Here is a 27,120-nt window from a genome sequence, read left to right as displayed (position 1 = left end):
AAAAAAGGGTGTGCTCCACATAACAATCTATTATATATTATATTCTGCTGATCTAACAAACTATTTATTATAAAACCAAAGGGTGAATGGAAGAAATACCTTCCTTTGAGTTTCTAATTGAAGATTCTAAACACTTTTTAATTTTTAAAAGAACTTTATGTGCACTAGTGTTTTACCATGGGTTCTGGTCCCCCAGGAATTGGTGTTACAGAGATTCGTGAGCTGCAGTGTGGGTGCTGGGAATTGAACACGGGTCCTCTAGAAGATTAGTCAGTATTCTTTACTGGTGATTTATCTCCCCAGGTCCCTTAAACACTTTTCTTAATAAAGAAATTTTCATTTTGTCTGTTGTTTGTTTGTTCTATAATCATGTTATTGTCACTCACTCTTCATTGATTCCTTAAATCTCTATAAAAATGTTTATCAGATCCTTAAAATAATATCATGGATGAAATAAGTTGGAGTATCATTAACACAACTTCTGTATTACCTAAGCCCATAAATGAGGGAAATATTCCATTTTACTTGAATGAAGATTTCATCTCCAAAAGTCCAACAGGAATGTGTGATTCCTTTTCAGTCACTCCCTACTTTTCCCCATGATACTACATCCTTCTTGAAGTAGTAAGAAAGGAGTGCTAAGGATAAGGTACATGTTACAGGCAGATTTAGGAAGGGATAACAAAGCCACTCTGAATTTTGAAAGAATGAAAACTTATGAATACCAAGCACAAGTCTTGATGAATATTTATAAAATGTATCTTAACTTTTTGTTTTGTTTTGTCAAAATTCCTGCCAAGATCTTGTGTTAACTGTTCTGACTCTCTGGTGTCCTCAGAATCTTAGCAGTATCTCCAGGATTTAAGTTTCCATTGGGTGCTTTTACATCTATGATATATGAAACTTCTAAATTCTATTAACTGCACAGATTTATACATCACATACACATAGTATAGAAAACTATAGGAGTGTTCTCATTCACTCTGAAGCAAATCTGAAGGTCATAGTCTGATGAAAATTGATGATTCCCATGTATCTCATAGAACTGATCTTGTTCACACATTTAAGAATTTAGACTTCATTTTACAGGATAAATCAGCTTCTCAACAAATTCAGGAAAGTCAACAATTGTGCTGTCTTGTCTCAGGAACAGTTTTTTCAGCTGTCCCCATTTTGGGTCATAGCATGTCTCTAGATGCATTCACTTTTTGTTGAACAATAGGGTATATATTGCTTATTCGGACTGGTGTGTTTCTAAATTTAGGACTTTTTATTCTTTCGTACTGTAATCAATCATGCAACAGATATTCTTCTGTAGTGATACCGTTTAAGAGCAATGGTTCTGTTATACCTGTTTCGTCCCATATTTTATTCTCTTTCCATATTGTTTCCACAAAGGATTTGAGCTCAGTGAAAACATTGAAAAAATGTAGAAATAAACAATAATTTATTAGTCCAAGACTTTCTCTTTTGAGATTGAGAGAGGATGCATCATATAGTAATATAGTCGTGATGCATTCTAACAATTCTTTTTTGTTGTTATTCATTTGTTTGTAACAGGGTCTGACTATGTAGTCTTGGTTTCCCTGAAACTTGCTACAGAAAATAAACTGGCCTCAGACTCATAGAGTTTCATGTGCCTCTGCCTTCTGAGTGATGAGATTGAAGGTGTGTACTAGCATGCTGAGCTTAATCCATTTTTAGGATTCCCTGTGTTCATAATTTCTCAGAAAGTTTTGGATTCATTACAGATAAACTTTTTGCAGCTATTGTTTTTGCCACCATCACGATCATCCATTCCAAAAGTCATCTGAATCAGAAGCAATTAATAAGGCTTCTTGTTCTATTAGACTGCTCCTGGTTCAATTTTTATTTAACAGAGTGGCCAATTGCTGTGTGACAAGACTTGTCCTGGAAAAATGAAACATATATCTACTCACTCAAGATAAGAAGTCCATGAGAAATCAAAGTATAGATACCATCAAAGTCCAGCTTGGTGAACCAGTGAGTTTTATTGTGGTTCATACATGAATGTGAGTGACGGGTTGATTACCTACAGGAGAAAAACTTCTCAAAGACATCTGCATCATCAAAATTCTCTACAATATGCTGGCAGATCACACAGCTGACAACTTGTAGTACACTGTACAACTCTCAGGCAGCTCAGCAGAGTCGAGTGTCCTTTCCAGGTACTTCAGTTGGTGGGAACCTCTTCCTGGCTGTTCAGCTGATTTCTGCTTCTATGAGGCAGCTGTTCTGCTCTCAGAGTTTGTCTGAGAGATACAGCAGCCTTTATTCTTTTATTCTTTGGAGGGGCCTAATATATCTAATTAGCTTCAGGGACTTCCTGAGGCTATTTTCAGTTATTTTCCTTGTGGGGTATGGAGCTTCCCTACAAGATGGAATGAGATGGAATGTTGCAATGTCGAAGGAGAATGCTACAAGACATCAAGATATATTTCATTGCTATTTTTGTTTTTGTGGTTTTTGTTATTGTTTTGTTTTTTCTGTGTACTTATTCTGAGCCCACACTGTCATGTGGTCAGAAACATGAATCATGTGCTGTGTAGCTCAAAGTAGCAGAAATTGCTTCCAGTTGTACTTTTCTTCAGAGGATCTCAGTCATGGACTGATGTAGCCCCACCTAGAAGTATAACAGTGGGCCTTAGAATAGAAAGCAGATCATCTTCTCACTGTGGTTAGGGAATTTAAGACGCTGACCATAGTTATAATGGGTCTTTCAGTTTATCTTGTTTTGATGGCATTATATCCAGATTTAATACTGTAAAACTTCTTTATGTTTGTTATGTTAAGGAACTTTATTCTGCCATAGTATATACTCATATATTTCTGCTGAAGAAGTGATGAAAAGCTAGTTACCTTCTAATGATTAATATATTACATTACTTTTCTTATACAAAAGCTTGAAGAAGTTTTTCAGGGATTTTATTACTCTGACAGACCATAATTATCCAAATATGGACTTTGTACTTTTTATATACATTAAACTATTTTAGTTACTTTCTCCGTAAAATGTCTGAAGTCACATGTTTCATTTTTATTTCCTTATAAATTTTCTTGGAGAACAGGACATAAAATAATAATCACTTTCATTTGGAACAGTCTCCCGCAGCCTGTAAAGTGTTGATGTATGTCAGAGTAATTTTTATGGTCATTGAGGATAACTCTAGGCCAGAAGGATTGATGCTACATTTTTTTTTCATGAAATTTTTAGATCTTCAGTTTAACTTTAAAGTTCACAAACTCACATTGAATATTATTTGTGTAAATATGAATATTGACATGAGCAGGTTCCTAGTGATAATGCCCATCCATATACCTTTGCTTTCTCATTGGGATTGCAGTGAAACTGCACAGACAGAATGAGAGGAGTACCTAGAAATGGAGAGGCCATGTCTCTGAGAAGCTAATGGATGCTTTTGGTCTAATGAGCTATGAAATATATATTTAAAGGACCTTAGAAGTCAAGCAAACTTCTCCATTAGATCAAGTATGTTATTCACAAGGAAACTTGTTGTTCTCCTGGCATCCAGTCACTTTTCTATTTGTCCTCTTTGTGTTTTAATCTGAGTCTTTGAAATTTTGGGGAAATTCAATATGGTGTACTTTGACTCTAGTGGTAGGAACCAAACAGTTACTCTGAGACAACTGTTCTTCTTAGCTTCTGAAACATCTTATTTTATTTATCCATTAATTCTTGTCCAAACATATAATGAACACATGTCACTTACTAGCAAAAGTGAATTGATTAGTTAGACATGGAAACATATGCATGTCATTCCACCTCTAAGGATACAGAGACAGGAGGACCAGAAAGGTAAGGCCAGCTTGGATTACATAGCAAGTTCTAAGACCCTGTCTTAGAAACCAACCAATCAACAAACAAACAAAAATAATAAGCAAACAATTATTGGGATATTTTTTATCACACTGTGAACACTAAGTTAGCATTTGCATTAGTTAAATAAAATTAACTTTGATTTCAGAGCCTGCATTAGCAGCTAGTTGACAGAAACTAATCCTAGAGTATTAGAGGGCATCCAAGAGAGATAGAGGGTTGCAGAAAGTGGTAGGGTAGGGTTTGGAACTATGCAAAATTTTTTTCTGCTTTGGCAGGGTAGAGATTAGCTAATTGGGCAGCTATTGAATCTTGATTCCTAGTTATAAACAGAACTATATAGATTTGGTTAAAGCTACTTTTAGTGGCAGAAACCTAGTTGATGGCTGTAGGGACAGGATTCCCAATAGACTACGGTCTGAGCCCCAAGACCAATCTAGAGAAGCAGGCCCCTAACTACAGCATTGCATTTGCTGGATGTAACAACATAGATTAAGGCATAGTCACTGTGCTAAAGATAAAACAACAAACAAACAAGAAATAAAATAAACATGTATTTCAGAAGAAAATATACAGGAAAAAGGATGTGAGATGAGATGTGATAATCACAAATCATCAAAGAAATGCAAGTACAATCCAGAATTCTATTGTTTTTGTGAAGTTGAAAAGGTTTTATTTCCTATTTGAAAATATATTTTAATATAAATGAATTATATTACTTTCCCCCTTTTTTCTTACAGATATTCAAAAATATCCTTCTTTAGCCTCCCCCATAACCCCCTCATCTCAACTTGATAGCCTTTTATTTATTTGTTTGTTTGTTTGTTTGTTTATTCCCATCCCTCCCTACTCCACATGTAGGGTGATGCCTTCCTGGAGGGGTCTTCTAAATCTGTCAAGTCAATTGGAGTAGGGACTATTGATAGCCTATTTTTTTTGTTATTGTTGTTACACACAAACGTATGCTCCAGTGTATAAGTATAACACACTGAATTTCATTCTTGTGAAAGTTTTAATCACAGTGAGTGTAAAGGATACCAGTTTGTTAGATGAGAAAATTTTTAATTATTAATAATGATCTATGTAATCATTAAATTAAACTCTATTCAAGTCATCTCTTGTAATTTTATGCTTGAAATAATGACCTTCATTGAATTCTAGATCCTGTGGCCTCATATTGTATAATTGTCAATACCTTAATTAATACAATGACCTAATTAATTCAAAGGCATGACACATCTGAAACATTTCATGTATCTCCCCATCCTGGATAAAATTACGTATTGATTATAAATCTGGTTACATAGTGAACATACAGAAACATTAAAAATAAAGGCAAAGACTAGAATACAGAAGTGATTGTACTTTGACAGTCTGATATGATATTAATTTGATATTAATGGTGCCTGCACTGGTAGCATTTTCTATCAGCCTCTTCACATGTAAAATAAAATCTAGAGTCAAAAAGAGCTCAAAGTCCACTGTTTCTAAAATACCAACAGAAAAACCACCACAAGCTGTGGATGACTTCCATGTGGGCAAAACACTATAGTTTCTTGTGGGGGAAAAAATGCTTAGGGCAATACATTGAGACATCATTAAATTAAATAAATAAATTTCATGGAAATGTTTATGTTTCAAAGAGAGTTTGATTTTAAGTAACAGTAAATTTTCCTTACTAAGAGCCTATAAAATGCCCTTATTTGATATATCCACATTCAATAATAATAAAAGAATAGCATAAAAATGAATGCATCCCTTAGAAGAGAAAGTGGGAGGTTCCCTTGAATGAATTGGTATGTAAGACTGCTTCCTGAACATAACACAATAGCATAGACACTGAGATCAACAATTAATAAATGGGACCTCCTGAAACAGAAAAGCTTCAGTAAGGCAAAGGACACAGTCAACATGACAAAATGACAGCCTACAGTGTGAGAAAAGATCTTTATCAATCCTACATCTGACAGAGGGCTGATCTCCAAAATATACAAAGAACTCAAGAAGCTAGTCACAAAAACTCCAAATAATCCAATTAAAAAGTGGGGTCTAATTAAAAAGTGGGGTACAGAACTAAATGGAGAATTCTCAATAGAGGATTCTAAAAAGGCTGAAAGACACTTAAGAAAGTGCTCAATATGCTTAGCCATCAGGGAAATGCAAATCAAGGCAACTCTGAGATACCATCTTACTTCTGTAAGAATGGCTAAAATTGGAAACACCAATGACAGTTTATGGTGGAGAGGATGTGGAGATAGGGGAATACTTCTCCACTACTGCTGGGAGTACAAACTTCTGCAGCTATTTTGAAGGAACAGTGTGGCTGTTCCTTGGGAAAATGGGAATCAGTCCTTCACAGAATCTGGCAATTCCACTCTTAGGCATATACCCAAAAGGTGCAATTCATGCAACAAAGACGTGTGTTCAACTATGCTCATAGAAGCATTATTTGTAATAGGTAGAACCTGGAAAAAACCTAGATGCCCCTCTACTGAAGAATGGGTAAAGAAGATGTGGTATATTGTAGAAAAATAAGGATTGCGGAAAACAGATAGGCTGAATAAATATTTATTTAGGGGGAAATAACTTACAACAGATGAATGCCAGAAGGTTCTAGTCCCAAGGATGCCTCTAGATGATCTCTGTCTCTGACCAAAGAACAAGAGAGAACTCCAGGGTTCCTGATGGCAGACTTAATTCTTCCACATCATGTATGCTTCTTTCTCTACCCCCCAATGGGCGTGGTCAGTGTAGCAGGTGGTGATACGTTTACACAATAGAATACTACTCAGCTGAAAAAAAACAATGGAATCTTGACATTCGCAGGCAAATGGATGGAACTTGAAGAAACCATCCTGTGTGAGGTAACCCAGTCACAAAAAGAAGAACATGGTATGTACTCACTCATATATGAATTTTAGACATAGAGCAAAGGGTCACAGGCCTACAGTTCATACCACCAGAGAAACTAGGAACCAAGGACTACCCTAAGAGAGTCATATAAGGTCCCCCACAGAAGGGGGAACAGGGCAGGCAGTGAGTGCAGAGGGAATTAGGAAGAAGAGAAGGGGAGAAAAGGAGGGGAGAAGAGAACATGAGGGAGGAGAAAGATTGAGTCAAGGGATGAATACATGAGAGCAAGAAAAGAGAAACCATAATAGAGAGAGCCATTATAATTTTGAAAAGAAAATTGACACTAGAGAAATGTTCAGAGACCTACAAGGATGACCCCAACTGACAATCTGAGCAACAGTTGAAAGGCTACTTTAACTACCCTTCCCTGTTAATGAGATTGATAACTACCTTATATGCCATCCTAGAGCCCTCATCTATTAGCTGAAGGAAACAGAAGTGGACACCCACAGCTAAACACTGAGACAAACTCTGCAATCTAGTTGAAGAGAGGGAAGAGGGTTGGGCAAAGGGGTCAACACCAGGCTGCATACACCCACAGAGACAGCTGACCTGAACAAGGCGTTGCTCATGGACCCTGAACTTAGGGAGCACATTCCCAATGGAGGGACACTCCCTTAACCTAGAGACAGGACAGAGGGCCTAGGCCCTACCCCAAATGACTTGACAGAATTTGATGATTCTTCCTGTAAGGCCTCACACTCCCTGTGGAGTGGGGTTGGGTGGGATGGGATGGGGTTCAGGGGGCATTGGAGAATGTGAGGGAAAGGAAACTGGAATCACTATGTAAAATAAGAAAAATAATAAAATATAATAATAAAGAAATGAGTGCACCCCATGGAGGGTGAGGCCTCCTATGGGAAATCATCAAAGTCTGTCACATCATTTTGGGCAGGGCCTAGGCATTCCCCTATATGTCTAGACCCCATATGGATCAGTTGGATGGGGGTAGGTGGGGAGCATTGGAGGACTTTAGGAATAGGGAACTGGAATTGCTATATAAAATAAGATTGTTTTTAATTTAAATAAAAAATATGAATGCATCCGATTTTAAATGTCACTTAGTTTTATATATAACATAACCATCCTACTCTCTCATAGAACTAAATTATTCTTTTTTTTATATTGTTTGTTTTAGAGGACAAAAAATACAGGGTCTAATGTTCATTATTAGACTTTGTCATGATGCATGTACATCATTAAAATATAGTATTGTAATTCTTTTTAGAAGCAAGAATATATTATCTTTTTGAATGTGGCTGTCTTGTGATAATTCAGGAAGTATTTTACCAGAAAATGTCATTAAAACAATGTCTAAGTGAAAGGACAACTGTTTCTTTGGGTCTTTTTATATATACTAATATCTCATTCTATAATGTTAGACATGTTAATAAAACCAAAACCAGAAACTATAAGTGTTAATTCTGAAAGGCACTAGCTATAAATTAGCACACATATTATCACTATGTTAAAGAAAAACATTCTAACATAAATTGGTTTAAATACTTTCCAAGATTATTAATCTGTTATCCCTATAATATAAAATTTGAGGATCATTCCATAATAGTTTAAAAGATTCAGGTATCCTACTCGTGTTAATCTGCCAGCTGGGTTATATCTCATACATTTTCCATCTCAGTCCATCTGTGTTCTCTTGCTTAGTTTCTAGCTGGCATCAAGAGATAACAATGACAACTTACATTAAGAGGAGTTTTTCCCTGCCGGTCTGGTCCCACAATGAGGCCAGTCCCAAATAACACACAGAGACGCTGTATTAGATATAATACTGTTGGCCAGTTACTAGTATTTCTTATTGGCTAGTTCTGTCTTATATATTAACCCATTTCCATGTGGTCTTATCTTACCAGAGAGAGGGCCCAGACCTCTGTTGTCTCCAGTGTCTACATCTTGACTCTCCCCTACTCCTTCCTCTCTCCTCCTTATCTCCTAGTCCTGCCTATCTTGCTTTACCTATTGCCCAACAATGTTTTATTCATTAACCAATAAGAGAAACACATTTACAGAATGACATCTCTCATCAAACTTATATCTTTCTGTACAGATTGGCAATTTTGGTTACTTTGTAAACTAGGCACTCCTGAATTGTCTTTATGAGTCACCTATCTGCTGACAAATCTGAACAAAGAAACAGTGTACTTACAGAAACGCCATTATATTTTTTGAAACTGTAACTCAAAAAGTGTCAACATAGGTTAAAAAACAAGCCATTTGCAAGGATCAAAACAGTGTCATTCAATAATTCAAAGCAACTAAACCACTTTAGGAAATGTCATCATTCTGAATATAAATTTCATGAAGCAGTTTTCTGGACTTTAGTCTTTATCATAATATTTTGGACAGCCCCTTTTTTCCAGATGCTTTTCAAGTTTATTTTTTTCCTTCATTTCACTTGCGTATCTTTATTTAGAATGAGTTTGTGCTTGGATTAACTGAATCAAATGTAACATGAGATAACAATATTGTACATTTTGTAATATGAGGGAAACTGATAATAGCCATCACCATACTGTCTCAACTATGTCCCCAAGATTTGTATGCTTTAGATTGTATAACTAATCAAGTCTGAAGTATAAAGGGCTGTAAGTGAGACATGTGTGTCTATGTTTGTGCTTAGCTGTTCTTGTACTTTCTCATAGTCCTTAACTACACTGCCCCATCCTTTTACTTCCTCATTACTTCCATTCACCAAAACATTTTTGTCTTATTCAAACTATTATTCTTAAATTATTTGTTTACTTATGTATAACATAAAGATTATAGTAATGTTTATATGTCTCTTCAGAAATCAGTCTAAATTTATAAATGAAATGACAAATGATTGACACTAATTGACTTATTTTGCTAATATTAGAGACAAAGAAGGTACACTTAAGGAATGATGATATTAGATTATAAAACTCATACATACATTTTTATCAGTTGAGTTTCAGAATTTATTTGATAAAATATGAATGGTATTATAAATGGCTGTATGTCATTCTATGTGGTTATATATACATTTATATTAAACATATAGTTTTTTCATTAGTTTATTTATAGCAATAGTGTTTAACTATAAAACTTTTGAATTATAGTCATATAAATTGGCCTTGTATATTTACCTTTATTAAATACTTTTTCTAATATATTTAATTATGCTATTCAATCCAACATATAGAACTGTTCTCCATATGGGAACTATCACTTTAGGAGTCATCACACACTTTTTTCAAATTTTGTCTTGTGATACATTTCTTTCTCATAACTTCTATGGCATTGTCAATGTTCTTGGTTCTTTTGCTATCTGTTCTGATGTTCTTGTTCATCAGCTTCTTTCTAGCTAGAAGCAAGAAAATCAGAACAAACATGGTATCATTTAGAGAGCTTTATTGCTTTTTTTATTCTGCCTCTAAATTAACCCTGTAAGAGCCAAGGGTAAGTTCTGAAGTATATAACTGGAATCCTCCTAGAATCTGCAACACGACTATATCTTCCTCATGTATTCGTTGTATTATTATGATGTGTGAAATAAAATTTAAGCAGGAATATACTTTCATCCTTCTTATGTTTTATACTGTTGTATATATTTAATATGTATCCCTGTAAATGAAAAAAGAAATAACAGTTGAGGACTTAAAATAATTACTTTACTTTTGCTATTATATTATCTGAAGAACATAGTTCTCTTAAATACTATCTTTTGTAAAGTGGCCACTTTTGTAATGTAGCTTTCTATAAATGCTGTTGATTACTGTAGAATATTTTGATGTTCTTGGGTGCAAGCAGTGGGCTGGTAAACATTACTGTTAGTTTTTAGCATTAAGACTGATATGTACTAAATAAACTCTGTGTAAAGGCAGAGTTGAAACGGAAGTATTGCATCATAGGGTACAACCTTAGAAACTCTCTGTTGGCAGTGAAGGTCCCTGGCTACCTGTAAGTATTTTAGGCATTGATATTCCATAATGGGCATTAAGGAAAGTGCTAAATTGAGACCTGTCTAGGGCCTTCCTGCTAACAAGAAATGATTTTCAGACATGTATTCTCTCACCTGCTTATGGTAGGGAATAAATAATATTAAGATTGCCTGTATAGTATTGTGAATCAAAAACATGACACATTGCCTTTATAACCCAAAGAAAAGAGTATTTTAAATATGTCACACACACACACTCTTCTTTGATAAAGAGATTTTCAAGGACTGTCTTCACACTTTAATATACCTTCTTAAGAATTACTATGAATGCAGTCTGACCTATAATCCCAAGTAGATGAGACAGTAGGACAAGATTGAAAGTTAAGACCATAGTGGGAAACTTGGTGAGTCTATACCTCCAAACCAAAATATCTATGGAGATATATACCATGAGTAGAATACTTGACTACCAAATACAAAGTTTTAGGTTCACTGTCTTTTGTGTTACACACACACGTGCACACACACACACACCATTCCATTTTTACAATACATTAATGCTATAACTTCCTTGAAAATCAGCTTATTGAAAATTTATGTTTAAACTTCAAATTGCTTATGTGGAGATGATGTGTTAAGACTGACTATACATGGTAACAACTACAGGGAAGCTGTTATGTAATAATCTCATAAACTGTACTTTCCCCTTATTCCTCTTCGTTTTGAAAGTTTTCAATGACAGTGTATGTTAATTTTGTCTCCTTAACCATGAAGAGTTGGGATGCAGTGGGTTTCTTTATTTTTCCTTGTATCTTTTAGATTATGACTTTAATTCATTTCACTTACTTAGACCCTATCATTGTCTTTAGGAAAATTGTTTTATAAGTATCTTGTTTTTATTTTTTAGTTCACAAAATCCACACTGTCAATTAACATGATTCTTGGTGTCTTGACTCTTAAAGATCTTTGTCCTTAGCAAAGAAGATAATGTTTTTCAAATCTTCACTTTGATACTGGCTGCATGGACAATAATAGCATTTAGAGTTCTCAGAAAAGTATATGATTAAGTTGGCTTAAATCAAACCTCAAAGTTGTATTCATGGCACAAATTGTGTTTTGATATAATATCATAGTTATTAATCATGATCTAATCAAGAAGTTTGTTACAAACTCAATCTTGAGCAGGACCAGTCCTTCCTAAACATAAATGATCTCTCTCTCTCTCCTCTCTCTTTCTCTTTCTCATACACAGACACACATACAAATAGATGTTTAAATACCATAGGTTAATTTGTACAACTTTTCCATTTGTATATTGATGTTAAAGTAAGCATGAGAAGGTCTGAAATATTCTCCTTTGAATATAATTTCCTTGTTTTCCATAACACTTGAAATAATTTTAGTTCTCATTGTAGTATGATTAATAACAGACTGAAGTCATGGTCATTGAACTTCTATTGATGCATTTTAAAGTTCTTTCAAAATTGGGGGAATTATCTTATTTTTTGTTATTTTTAACATTTTCTATAACTTATAAGGCACTTTATTTGCTTGTGGGAATTTCCAAGATTAGTTTGCAGGTTCCTCTAACAATAAAGTCTGTGGTCTTGCTCCACACTCAGAGCAAGCATAAATGACACAGATCATTAGTACTGGTATCTGTATAAATGCACTGTATACATGTCTGACATCAGATGGGAATTGATCAGTTGGAAAGTTATTGAGGCTTTGTACTTGTGATAAGATTCTAAGAAACAGCACATTATTTATTACCTGGTGTAAGCTTATTTCCTTGTGTAGCTGTTTTCTATATCTTTATCACATTTGGACATGGAAGTTAAATATTAAATCCAACATGTTGCATGGTCTATCCTCTTGTCTAAGGATGATGCTGAATCTGTTTAACTGGCCTGATGAATCCCAGTAAATAGAACATATGTTGGGACTGTTCAGCTACAAATCTAGGCACAATATTTGTATTAACAGTGTGACCTCAGTGTGCATTCCAACATTTCCATTCCTCAGTTTCCTCACTTGCAATTAGGAATAAAATGCATCTTTATAAAAAAGTAGCAATATGTTTTATAGTTCAAAACAGTGTATTAGTGTGTGAAGTATTCGCAGAACAGTGCTAGCATTTGAAGGGCTTAAAAAAAGTTAGTTCCTCTTAACAGGACTTCACTCTTTTAACTCTACAAATTTCAGTCCATCTTCCTGTTTCACATGGATTTATTCATTTGGGACAGCTGTGTGTTATATTCTGAATGTCCCACTTGTAACTTACTTATCCTTCTTAATTGGTATGTCTCATGGAAACATAGTAGTGAGAATGACAAATAAAAGGAATTGGTAATTTTTCTTTGATTTTTTTAATGATTATTTCTCTAAGTGCCTCTCAAAATTTTGAAAACAAATTTGAGATTATATGAGTTCATTTGATGATTTGAGAATTGAACCTTATGACCTCATACAATTTACCACTGAGTGACCTCCCAGACCTCATAGTTTATTTGTAAAGGTCAAGGGATTTATTTTGGATATTGTGAATATAATGTGACTTGTATCCTTTTTAATTTTAAATTATCTGATTTTTGAAAATTGAATTATTTCCCATAATGTTTGCACAGGCTATATGTATATATTTAGTTTAAAACCAGTTTCTTTGATTTACGATTAAACATATCAATGGTTACAGATCTTATCTTATTCAAATTCTCTTGGAAATAAGTTCCATGCTAGTGCTTGGTGGGATTTCAAGAAGAGTTAACTTAAGGGCAATTCCACAAGAAAGTGATCCTGTAGAAAACATCCATCTACTTTGTGGATAAAGGATGTACTACCCTAAAGTCTCATTCTTTAAGTTCATACTTGTTTCTAATATTAATAAACATTTACTAGATCATAACATTGTCAGAAAGACAATTAAATGACATCTTTATTCAAGAAAAGTTGTCATTCACATTAACATCCTAGATGGCTTGTTGCCTAACAGAAATAAGTGCAATTATAAAAGTGTAATTATGTGGAGATTGGCATCTGTCTTAACCAACCATACTATCATGTGCATTGTTAGTGATTTCAAATTGGACACTTTTGCATTTCTTTGCTTAAAGGATGTTTCATGTAACTAACTATAACATTAAGACTAACAGTAAAATCAACTGAAATAAAATAAAAATGAACTTGGAAATTCAATGACTTTTGTCATCTTATGATCTCCCTGGGGTTGATGGGGAGTTACAAGGAAGAATGAAGGCACTACAAATACTAGTTAATGCCATCATTTCCTTCAACTTCTCTCCACTTCATACCCACCCTAAGCATTTGTTTGTTTGCTTTTCTCTTTTGATTTATTTTTATTCTTCCACTCTGATGAAATACTATCAATAGCAGTGATATTTCTCATTGTTCTTGGGATCCATTAACCTGTATTTTGAGTTGCAGTAGTGGGCCTTGCAAGTCACTGTGAGGCCCCACCACACTAACTCTGGCAAATATCTGACTGATTCTGCTTTTCCAAGGAATTTTTCTTTTCTCTGTTTTTCACTTCTGCATACCATAATCAATTTAACCTTCTAAAAGCATTATGATTGTTAGAATCCAGGCATCTGTTCTGTCTGTCTTTTGGCTTCTGACAGGACACACCCTCAGCTGCAGCTACTAAGTACACCACCTAACTATGTTCCCTTTAAAAAGGGCCCTGCCCACTTCCCATCCTTCTCTCTTTTTCTCTTTGTCTCTCACTCTTTCTTCTACTCCTTCTCTCTCCCCTCCTTCCACTCTCCTCTCTCCTTCTGCTCCTGTCTCCAGAGGCTGGTCTCCCCTCTCCCCTTTACTTTTTTATGATCTCATTCCCTAACACTACAACTCATATCAAATGCCCTTCAAGCTTCCTGGCACATGAGGTACAGAAAGTATAGACAGTTTGAAATACCATGAACCTAAAATTGCCTCTTGCTTCCTTCAAAACTATCAGAGTGGCCTTCATTTAGGCTGCTTCTTGTGACTCAATTCTGGTTTTTATTTTATTTTTTTAATGTGTGTGTGTTTGTTTGTTTTTGTGTAATTGTGTAATAGTAGATTAGATTGATTTTTAAAAAGGAAATTGAGATAACTTGAAGAAATCAAAGACAGAAAATATTCTAACATAAGTTTGTTTGTCTTGTTTTGTTTTTTGAGCCAGGTTTTCTTTGTGTAACAGTCCAGGCTGTCCTGGAACTCTTTTTGTAGACAAAGCTATCCTAGAGCTCCAACAACCCCTAGTGCAACCCAAGTGCTGAGATTAAAGACCTGTGCCCCCCAGGCCTGGTATTAGCATCACTTTTACATCAAGTCAAATATATACTTATAATAGACTGTATTTCTTCCATAGTGCATTTGTATTGAATGTGTTATGAAGTATATACCTATTAGTATAAGACACCATTGCCAAATGCATAATTCCTTTATCCAAAAGTCTTCTTAATGGATCAACTTTTTAACCCTAAATTGCATAATAACTGCAAAATAGCATTAGCACCATTTGAACATCTCAAAATATTATGAAAATGTGAAAATGTATTATTTTTGTAAAGTCATATTTGGATTTACCTAAATACAATTGGTTTCTTAATTCACTTAATGCATCACTTAATTGACTCACTTAATGTCTCAACATCTGCTGATATTCTTTGTAACTGTATATAGTTCCATATTAAAATAAAAAAATCAGGTCCATAAATGTTAAAATAGTTTGCAAATTTATGAACAATTTGCAAAACTATGATTTCAAAGGATTTACTCACTTTAAATACTTGCCCTTGCTCTAGAGACAAAGCTTGCTGTGGTTATTGTATTGACATATTTCAAATTCATGTTATTAATTAAACTCACTTTTCTTCACATTGTCTTCAGACCTCTTTTAGTTACATTGAAGTAGACCTTCTACTTTATTATATTTTTGAGCCTTCTATAGAGGCACATGGCTGTTATTCTGCATTATACTGTCTTTTACCATCTCCAATTTTACCAACCCTTATGACAGACTATTCTTTCTCAAGCTACCATTTCTTTCTCTTTTATTGTGAAAAAAGTGTTTTGGGGCACATTTATATCACACACAAATATATTAAATGGAATATTTTAAGGTTTCTAAGATGATGATATTTTATTTCTGGATGATGATATTTTATTTCTTATAAGACTCCAAGGAGAATAAAACTGTTTTGAAAAATACTTTATGTTTTATACATTAAAGTCATTACTTCTAGTTTAATTTAGTATTTGATGAAAGAGAGAGCATGTTTGGAGGCTCTAGCAGGGGAGTGCTGCTACTCATATACTTTTGACCAAAGATTGGTCCTTCTTTATTCGGAGAAGATATTCCTCTTAGATGGAGTTGGAGGGACACACATGGATCAATGAGGGAGGAAGGGGACACCTGCCTAGCCAGCCAAATCAGCCCAATCAAACCTGGTGATCATGGGGTGACAGATGCTGCAGCCAGATTGCCCTTTGAACCCTGTGGTAATTCTTCAGTTTTCAGAATCAAGTTATAGAGAAAAATGTTAGAGTTTTAGAAACCACATGATCAGTAGAAGAATACAAACTGCAGGCCGTTTGCTATCCCACTGTGAGCGAGCCACACACACTCGCACATTTGAGATAGTATTTGTATACAAAAATATGGATATTTGTAGACTTCAGATTTTTAAATTAAAAGTACCTGTTTGAAAATCCATGTTCCCCTTGGTTATAAAGCGCTTTTAAAGATCACTTGGCTTCTGTCCAGTGCTTTTCTCATGAAACTTATTAACATCTTACAGGATGTTGACGAAAAGAAGGGATCTGTGTTCCAGTCATCAACTTTCTCCTTGCTGCCCTGATCCCTTTCCCAAAGCATTGACTATACCCTATCTGATGGGGAGGACATTTTGGAGAAATACATTAGCATGTCTCTGTAGGGCATATTGTGAAGCTTTGCCACTCCATGTGTATGCTGATGATTTTGTGATAGTCATTAGCAATTCATAGGCATAGTATAGGTTGCCTATGACTTGAAACATCCAAAATCTTTGTATCGTTTCTGTGCATTGATTTTGAACAGGATTGTTTTACAAAGGTTCCAATCAAAGTTTCATTTGTACAAAAATTAATTTGTTTAGAGAAGTTATTGATAACATATAAGTTGCAAATTTATCATAAATTTTTCATTCTTGAGGAAGAAATATTTAGAAAGTAGGCAGAATTATATTCATGTAGATTATGAGCAGCACAGCCATTAAGATTTTTATATGTGTATTCTATACCAAACATTTATTTTAATTATATTAATTTCATTGTGTTATAAATCAATGAAGTATTATATGGGATTTCATGTAAATCATTTAACATCTGTTATGTCAATATTATACTACCCATTTGAAGCTTAATGCTAAGCTTAACTTGTTTATACCCAAGCAAACATAATTAATATACCTTTATTTATCACATGGAAAAACCAAAGGACTGCGATAGTAAATGGCTAACATAAGATAACAATGCCAGTAGGACCATTATTGAGATAAGGTGGCTGACTCCCAAATCTGTGCTCATACAGTATGTGCTACAGCAATATTTTAAAAGTCTGAAAATTTGACTCATGATGAAGTCTTGTATATCAGAAAGATTATTATTGTGAATCTAGCATAATGATACTTAACATCAATGAAACCTCTATTATGCAAAATTGTTAAGGCATATGCTTATTGAGATATCTTGAGGATGAGATCTAAGTGTTAATATAACTCATTTATGCATCATGTATCCTTTGTATTCACAGTAATAAGATAATTATACACAGTACTCTTTGTATACTATGCCCTGATAGTAACTTATCACATGAAATCTGGTATGGAATTTCCCCCTTTTGGTGTCATGAAATGCTCAAATAAATCTGGATTTTGAAACACTATTACTTTGCAATTCCACATTAATGATGATCAACCAACCTATAATACATTCTTCAGTAGATATCTCTACTTTGAAAATTATCTTTTAAATGTTTTACTGCTTTATACTCCACATCTGAAAACTTTAACCATTTAGGGCTGAAAAAAAAAAAAGTGAAGAATCTTAAAATAAAGACCCAATTACTACTAGATTGATCAGATCGAAGGGTTCTGACCCTGAAAACAATGCAATCAAATTTAGGGTCATTTTCACTCCTTACCTTTGACTATTTCTGTAAACCTGGACAAACGTTTAAAATGGGCAACTGTATCAGTATAGTTTGGTGAAGTGGCTCAACGTTGAGTACACATAAAACATCACTGGCAGGATTTCCTGTAGTCTGAAGCTGTAGGAAACAGTTGCATGGCTTACTAAAACACGTGTGGTGCTGTTTATTCGGTGAACTGGCTCTGTAACGTAATCAGGCTGAGCTTTACTAATTCCTTGTGCATCTATTTGTTTATTTTAAAGCAAAAACAAAAAATTGTTGCCTGTCATCCCAGCACTTGAAGGTGGAGGTAGGAGGACCAAGGGCTTAAGTTCACGTTCAGCACATAGCGATTTTAAGGTCAGCCAGAACTACATGAGTTCCTGTTTAAAAAACAAACAAAAAACATAGCAATAATGATGACAACAATAACACAAATCATCAAACCCAAAATCTGTGTAGAGAAACATAAGAAAAATACAACCCAAATTGTGATTTAGACAGTACTTCTACTTGAATTTCAGTATTGAGGTTTTAGACAATGGAGTATAAGAATGTCTTGTCATATAAACATAAATATTCTATCAATGATCTTATGAAATTATTTAAAAGAGTGTATTTAATATTTAGAATACTATGAATTTCAAAACTCTTTTAAAAGTTATTTACACAAATGGTGATAAGTGGAAATATTTATTCTAAGGCTAAGAAAACATTTTATTTGGGGAAAATGTTCAAACAAACCAACCCCCCCATCTGTAAATTTCCATTTACATATTAGCATTAGAATGTTTAAATTAATTTGTCTGGTAAAAACAGAATTATTTCACACATATTTGAGGCTGGGATATAAACTGGTAATAACTGCATAAATAATGTCTCTCAGATTGCTTATTCATTTTCTGTTTGGTATTTCTGCTCATTAAAATGCAGAAAGAGGGAAACGTTTTAGCACAAATACAGTAATTATTCAAGAAACTAACAAAAAAAACTTCATTGGTAACCTGTCCTTTTTTTCCTTTCTTTTTTTTTTTTTTTTTTTTTTCCTTTCTATTTTGCAGGTATCTGTCGTGGACTTTCAGTGTTTATTTTCAAGGAATTTTTCTTTCTCTTGTTTTGTTGGTTTTTAATCATTGATACTGGAATACAGAAGAGGAACCAGAAGTAGACTCACTTGGTTTCACTTCAGAACACTCATTCTGGGGGCATTCTTGCCTGAGATCACAGCCATGAGGTCACCACAGCTACTCATCCTCATGATGGTTTTAGCACCTATAGTTAATGGTAAGTGCTCTTTGTTTTGTGTAATCCTGTAGTCATACCTACTCAGAAAATACCCTGTTTTTGAAATCTTCTCTTTGGGATGACATAGCCGTTTTTTACCTTATATTAATATCAGTAAGTACCCTAATATATGCTCTGAGCTACCAACTTACAACTTTTCAGTAGGAATTCTTCAAGCCCTCACTGAAATCTGAAAGAAACCTAAAGATTGGTCTACTTTTCTTTTTACTTTTAAGTAGAGCTCTTGCATATATTTTTTATGCTTTGATTTCACAAATGTGGAATCACCTGAATCATTAATCATACCAATTAATTAGTATAATTAATTAGTATAAATCTAGTTCACATTTGTTTGTATTTTAAAAACCATTTATTATTATTATTATTTTAAGAAAATGAGCATTTGTGGGAGTGTGGTGTTTGTTTTCCCATAAAAAGTAATCTTTTATTTTTGATTGGTGTTTACTACTATATATAACCTTTAATATGCAAAATGCAAAGTATGATCTCTCACTAGAAACATATTGTTCTTTTACACAACTTTTTCAATATAAAGCAAAACAAAAATGACATTTGGAGAAAGGTAATTGTACAGAAGATACTGATTTAGCTCATGATGGACTTTCTCCCATTGTTCATGTAGACTTCCTGGTAGTTATCCACTATGAAATTTAAATAATATATACTTTAAAAATTTGTATAAATTATTTTTTCAACCTGAAAACATTGGCTATATTTTGTGCAGCTTTCAATTCAGTGAATTGCACTAAAACTGGTAATTTGACCTTTCTGTATATGTCCCCTATCACAGTTTTCAAATTTCTGCTATCATTGGTTAATCTGCAATCGTGTTAATCTTCTAATAGTCTTTGGTTCTTATAATAAAGAAGACACAGATTTCTGGGTCACTGCTTAGGTGGTTTCTGAATTCTAGTGTAGGGAGTCCATGGAATGGATTTAGTTTCATTAGCTCTCTTGGGGTTTCTGACTGAGCCATTGAAATCCAGTGTAGTTGCCACAAGTCGATGAATCTGCCTGATGTGCCTAAACTATAGCATGAGGTTCATTCTGTTGTTAGCATGAATGTGAAATAAAATAACTTCTGTGCTTTTTGAAAGATTCCTCTAAAGTTATCACATTTGCTATACTCAGTTCTAAAAAAATCTCTAAAATGCAGAGCTATTTTTTAACTTGAGAGTCAAATGTATAGACACTTTGTTTTAAATACGGAGGTTTATCAATAACTTAACAATGTGTTCTTAATCTTGTCCCACCTATTATACAGTCTTATAAGTCAATAAGAAAAACAAACAAACAAAAAATACACACAAAAAAAGACTGGTCATTTTAAAACACATTCTTTTTCTAATTATCCATACATCTAAAGTCATTTAAATTATATTTTTACTTAAATATCAAAGTAAAAAAATCATTTATTAGCTTGTTTTGAGCATTTAATATGTAACATATATAAATAATTCAACTTCTGTAGAACAAGTCATCAAACATTAATTCCCTTTTCATCATGTCTGTCCCACAATTTAGCTTTATTTTAGCAATTATATCAATGTGGAATTAGCTTACCATGAGAGGTGCTCCATTTAATGTTGATATTCAGAAAAAAATATAATTATATATATACTAATATACACAAATTCACGTTCAGGAAGTAACTCTAAAACTACTCTGCTAGAAGAGGGTTTTTTAAAAAATGAAACAATGATGTAGGCAGTGTCACCATTTCATGATTCATACCTCAGAGTTTCTAAAACATACACCTCCCATGTACCAGTTAGCCCTAAACATGGACAAGCCATAAGTCATGGGTATTTTGTTGGGGTTCTATAAGAGGACTGATCATTCAGGTACACACACACACACACACACACAGAGAGAGAAAGAGAGAGAGAGAGAGAGAGAGAGAGAGAGAGAGTGAGAGAGAGGGGGGGGACAGAGGGACAGAAGAGCAAGAGAGAATAAATGGCAGAAACAGAGAAAGAGAAGAAATATCCAAAACTGTGAGTAGTAAATATCTTTATAACAGGGGCTGGAGAGATGGCTCAGAGGTTAAGAACACTGGCTGCTCTTCCAGAGGTCCTGAATTCTATTCTCAAGCACCCACATGGTGGCTCACAACCATCTGTAATGAGATCTGGTGCCCTCTTCTGGCCTGCAGGGATACATGAAGGAAGAATGATGTATACATAATAAATAATAAATAAATCTTAAAAAAAAAACTTAAAAAATTGCTAGTGTATTCATGTTTATACTAAGAGCCAAATGATCTTGTTTTGTATTTAAACACTGCCTACATTACCTTAATATTGTTTATCCTTAGTAGCCCAAATAATATTGAGGTTTTTTTAAGGATAAACTTTATGTTTTCTACTTTTCATGTTTTAAAACTTTGAACCATGGAAAATATGAGTGCATTTCCCACCTTCCTTAGAAAGCCTTCTTTGTAGTTTGTGTGATGCCATTTCTATCTTTTCAGAAAAGAAAGGGCTTTAATGACCAGCTTTTGATGCCCAGATAGCTCATAAATGGAGAAATGTACTGCTGATTAGAGCTCAAGTTTATCACGATAAAAAATTATTAGTGTTCTTGCCAAATCGGGCTCAAAGAAATGCTGCATAATTTGAACCACCAGAAAGTAGAACTAAAATGCTAAAATGCACATTACTTAACGAAGCCTTTTTTTTTTTTTTTTCCCTAAAAATCTTTGATGATATTATCTTTTGTTCACTTCTGGTGTCCTTGAAGTTGCCCTTTTTTGAAAAAAACCACTTTTGTCAATATTAACCCAATTGGAAGTTATCTCCTTCAGAGCAAATAATTCATTGTGATGCCTAAAGCTTTTATGACCATAAACATAAGATTATTTGGTTCAGGTCTTCCTCACAACACTTCCAGGGTTTTAGTAGCATCACCTGTTCTTATCATTATCATTTGTACAGATAAAAGTATGGAGGTATTGAATGGAAAAGGTGTTACATAGCCATTAACAATACTCAAGGGAATGCTCACCATGGACCTGCTTCTTTGGCTCTGGTCCTACTACTAGTCCTCCTCACAGTGTACAGTACCATCTTCACAATGTCAGAAAGTCAGGAGCAAGTGTGGGAAACAGAAATCTCATTCACCTGACTATTCTGGGAGCAGACAGATTAGGTTTTAAAGTCAGAAAGGAATATTGAATAAAAACCAGCAGTACCACTTACTAGCTGTTACCCTTCTCCAGATCAAACTACTTGATTTCATTCATCACATAAAGACTTTCTTTGATGTTAAGGATAACAGTGGTATACGGAAAGCTTGGATATCTGCTCTTCAGAAGCCCAAAGTACTTTACACATCTATACACCTAGTTTTCATCTGAAAGAAGAAAATTATTACATTATATTTAACAATAGATAAATAATAAATGTATAACTCCTAAAAGAGTGGTAGGCATTTCATAAATCTTCCATAATTTTCCTATAATCTATTTACCTTGAAGTAAATGTAAACTCCTAAAAAGTAGGCCAGCAAAGTACAGAATTATTGCTCTTAACCTGTGTTTTGGGAAAACAAACCAATAAACAAAAAACAGCAAAACTTTTTAGTTGAATCTTAGGATTCAAAGTTTGTAGAAAACTTATAAATACATGTACACAAAACTATTATCACTATTATTATCATCTATATAAAAGTTTTACAACTCTATAGAGATACTTCTCAAAGGAACAACAAAGAATTGTCAAGGGATAGATTCTTGTGTGAACTAAAATGAGGAACTCAGTTAAAGGACTAATCCCTATAATGTTGATGTTAAATCCCTATAATGTTGATGTTAAGTGAGTAATCTTCACATTGCCCCATACTGTCTGGTCAGTGTACTCCCAGGGAGACAAAAATAATCAGTGTGTGCACATTAAACATATTTGCATATATGCAGTTGTAAATAGGAAGTGTCTCTGGTTCTGTGTACATTTGTCCACAGTCTGTGTCTCCGTATTCCTGCTTTTCTGTTTTCCATGACTGTCTCCTTCCTCAAGAGCTATAGGATCTATATTTGTCAAGAGGCGAGCCTAAGGAAGTTGAAAAGTGATGTCCAGTTCATGGTTTAATTTGGGTTGCACCAAAATCAGCCTTCTTATGCCATTGTATAGATGTGGTTCAGAGAAAGGAAAGGAAAGCTGGAGAATCAAAATTAGTGGCAGCATGTGTGGCTGGTACCTTTTCAGGGTGAGAATAAACCCGGGCACTAAGCATAGCTATCAATCCCTCCACACCTTCAGCTTTGAACCAGCTCTCTGAAACTTTACAGTGTGTTTTAGATAGAGTCTCTATGACTTAGTTGCCTGGGAATTAGCATTCCCTTTGCTCAGTTTCCCCAGTAATTTAGAATACAGGATTGTAGCACTACCCCTAGCTCCTGGAACACCTGATTGACAGTAAAAGGACATCAATGTCTAATGTGGGACCTTGAAGTAGGAGATCTATTCCTGGTCTGTAGCTCCTTCCAAGGGCCAAAAGTTTGAGGCTTGAAAAGTTGAACATTGTACTATGATGTTTCAACTACTCAATTTATTCAGATTTTTCTTATAATTATACTGAGTCACAAGCAAGATGCTGAAAATATGATCAGTCATCACACTGTATTCGGCAGGAAATCATACTTTTATGTTCAAAAAGAGAGAAAGGGGATGTTAAAACATTAGAAGTACTTTGTGTGTGTTTTCTCCTACAAATCTGTTTATCATTTGTTAAAAAATAAATCTCTAGTTATGTATTCATGGACTTTATAGGCTAATTTGTTACATTATATCTAAGTTACTTATGATGGACAGTTCTTAATAAGGACAAAAGACTTAGCAGAGGTTTATATACTTATCTATGCTCTCTATATTTTATTTCTATATAATGAAATTTCATAGTTGTATGCAACTTAATATTATAGTGCTTTTATTAATCTATATGTTGTTAAATCACTAACATGATACAAAGCTTGACAAGTGCAAAATGACATTATACTTCATATTTTGCCTTGTACTTTTTCCTTGAAAAGGTGTCATATTGGTTGTGAAGAAGTTAGGTTGACTTCTCAGCTCTGTTCTACTTTGCTGTTTTTAGAAATTAATCATCCTTGAAATATTTATGCTTGCCAGCATAACTGATTTGTAAGAGTAGCAATGTTTTAAGTATTTTATAGTTAAATGTATTGTACACAAAAAATATGTGTCATGATTCTGGTGTGTGAATTCAATGCTAATGCATCCAATATAATTTATATTAGTTAAATTTTAAAGAATTTCAAATATATACATTGTAAATCACTATACTTTCAATAATACCAAAATGATTAAGTGCCAGTGTGATCCTAACACCATGTTTCCCTTATAGCAGTTTATTTAAAACTTCCAATATGAAGTTTCAAAACTGAAAAGAGTTTTTGTGTTTTTACCTTGGACTATATTGTATGTGAATTTTCTGTAGTGATAATCTATGAGAAATGTATACACATTAAGAATGAAATAGCATGTTCTTATATGTAGATTTTATATATTTTCACTACTTTTTGGGATTGAAATATATCTTATTTTAATATTTAGGCTAGAGGTGGAATGTGACTACAATCAGGTATTTGGATATTTAATGTTGATTGAATTATAAAATATTTGAATATATAATAGTTGTTTGTTACCTCTTCTTTAGATTGCTATTTTCCTTCTTTTTCAGTATTAGAATACTGCTCAGATTTGTAATTTATATAAGCAGCCATAGTACATATCACATACTTCTCTTTCCTTTATTCTGATTGGCAAATTATCTCTTAGCCAATAACACTGTTAACATTCAATAGCAACCGTGCCCTGGTTTGACATGAGAGACCATGTCCATAAGTGTACAATTGTTCATGAGAGGGCAGCATTCAAAAGAAGAGGGGATTTCTACTTTTTTCCAAGTTTTAATCGATAAATTAAGATTAAACTTCCCTGTAAATTGCATTTTTGGTTTCCCTTAACATTTATTTTTACTGAAATTTTGTCAAAGTGCCAGAAGTAGTGGGGTATTTTTTTATTTTTTTTAATATAAATGTTCTTCCTGTCTAATAAAACCTATCAAAAATATGGAGTGTTTTGTCAGGTAAGCTAGCCTAGTTGAGTATTTCTATAAGAAATATGTTAGCTTCATTTTCAGAGTAATAAATGATCTTCACACAAAAATAAGAATAATGAGATTTGATTAGCTCTCTGTTGGTCTACAAAAATGTTGTGTAAATTTGAATGTTTTGAAGTTAATGTTGAATATGATCAGTAGCATACAAATTCATAATGAAGTATTTGTGTGCTCACACATGCATGTGTGCATTTATGGTGTGTGTGTGTGTGTGTGTGTGTGTGCGTGCGTGCGTGTGTGTGTGTGTGTGTGTGTGTGTGTGTGCTCTTTTGTTCCAGTCCAGGCCTGCAAGTCCAGAAGTCAATCCCTATTTCATTTCTCCAGGGTCTTTCACTGGAACTGATTCTTGCTGATTTAGCTATACTGACTGGCAAGAGAGTCTTAGAGATCCAGCATCTCCACCTTAGAATTGTTTTTACAAACACATAGCAAACATGCCTGCTTGTTTCTGGCAATGCAATGGATGTAAACCATGTCATCACGGTTTTGGAAAGCCTTTATTGGCTTCATTATTGATAGCATTGATTTGTTTTTAATTATTAGTGTAGCCTATTTCATTGTTAAAGTTATTCTCCAAATAGAAATTTAAATCAGAAATTGAAATCTGTCTGTAGACCTAACAATAAGTATAATTTCTTAGGTTTTTTTGAGGTACTCATATATGTGGGAAAGTACTTTCTAAAGTAGAATATTTGGTATATTTACATTACTCATTTTATATTATCATTAAATTTTGTACCTTTGTTCTTATTTTAAAAATTACAATATTCTGTGAGGTGTAATGTTATCACTTAGCAATGACGAATATAGCTATCTTACTATTACCTATAGTATTATAAAGAAACATAATAGTGTATTCTTTAGATTAGGTAGAATATGAGAAATTAAAATAATGGACTAATGGACTAATGACTATATTAGAAGAGAATAATACTCATGAAAACTATAATTTCTCTCATTTCAATACAATTGTTTAAAATAGTTCAAAAATTTGGCTTATGTTCATGAAGAAAATATTAGTAGTACAAAAATATACTATTATTTGCAACAGTATAATGAAGCAGTCAGAGAGTCAAGGTCAGACATTTGGACTAGGACATAGCTCAGAGGGTAGAGTGCTTATCTAGTGCACAAGACACTAGGTTCAATGCCCAGACCATGCAATAACTGGACTTAGTGGAACTTGGCTGGAATTTCAGCAGCCAAAAGTAGAGACAAGCAAGGTCAGAAGTGCAAGTCACCTTCAGCTACATAGTGAACTTGAGGCCAGCCTTTCCCCATGAGGCAAAAATCTCAAATTTTGTAATAATAGGTTTGGCTGGAATTAGTTGGCATCATTTTTATTCTAGAATATGATACACACACACACACACACACACACACAGTCTTAGCAAACACTTAAAAATGTGTGTTACTGAAGAAAGATCAGGATATTAAAAGTCAGAATGAAGAAAATGCTTTAATTTTTTTTGGAATTGTAAAACAGAAATGCAAAAGAAAAAAAAAAGAACCTGAAATTATCATTAAATACTTTCCAATTAATCTATCTGGATTTTTCCATATAATAGATTTCAAATTTCTCACATAAACATTTCTATATATAAGCACAGTGAAAATTATCTTAGTTATTTAAGTTGGTATTTTTCTAATAAAGTAAATCTATTTTTTAAGATTTATTTATTATGTATACAGTGTTTTCCCTATATGTACACCTGCAGGTCAGAAGAAGGAACGAGGTTTCATTACAGGTGGTTGTGAGCCACCATGTTCATGTGGGAATCAATCTCAGGACCTCTGGAAGAGCTGCCA

General features: G+C 33.8%; 1 protein-coding gene across 29 annotated transcripts in view; it reads left to right on the top strand.

Moving 5' to 3' along the window:
• Adgrl3 (adhesion G protein-coupled receptor L3) overlaps nucleotides 1–27,120 on the top strand; it is a 734,924-nt gene that overhangs the window by 254,386 nt on the left and 453,418 nt on the right. For all 29 annotated transcript variants that reach the window (XM_051198505.1, XM_051198478.1, XM_051198481.1 and 26 more), the window contains one exon: nucleotides 18,927–19,149. In XM_051198505.1, coding sequence (XP_051054462.1) covers nucleotides 19,095–19,149 — 55 coding nt within the window. In that variant the 5' untranslated portion in view covers nucleotides 18,927–19,094. The remainder of the gene's footprint in view (nucleotides 1–18,926; nucleotides 19,150–27,120) is intronic.

The sequence above is a fragment of the Phodopus roborovskii genome, unplaced genomic scaffold (assembly GCF_943737965.1).
Source record: "Phodopus roborovskii unplaced genomic scaffold, PHOROB, whole genome shotgun sequence".
Taxonomy (NCBI): domain Eukaryota; kingdom Metazoa; phylum Chordata; class Mammalia; order Rodentia; family Cricetidae; genus Phodopus; species Phodopus roborovskii.
The sequence above is the reverse complement of the archived record's forward strand: the minus strand, read 5'-3'. Positions and strand labels throughout refer to the sequence as shown.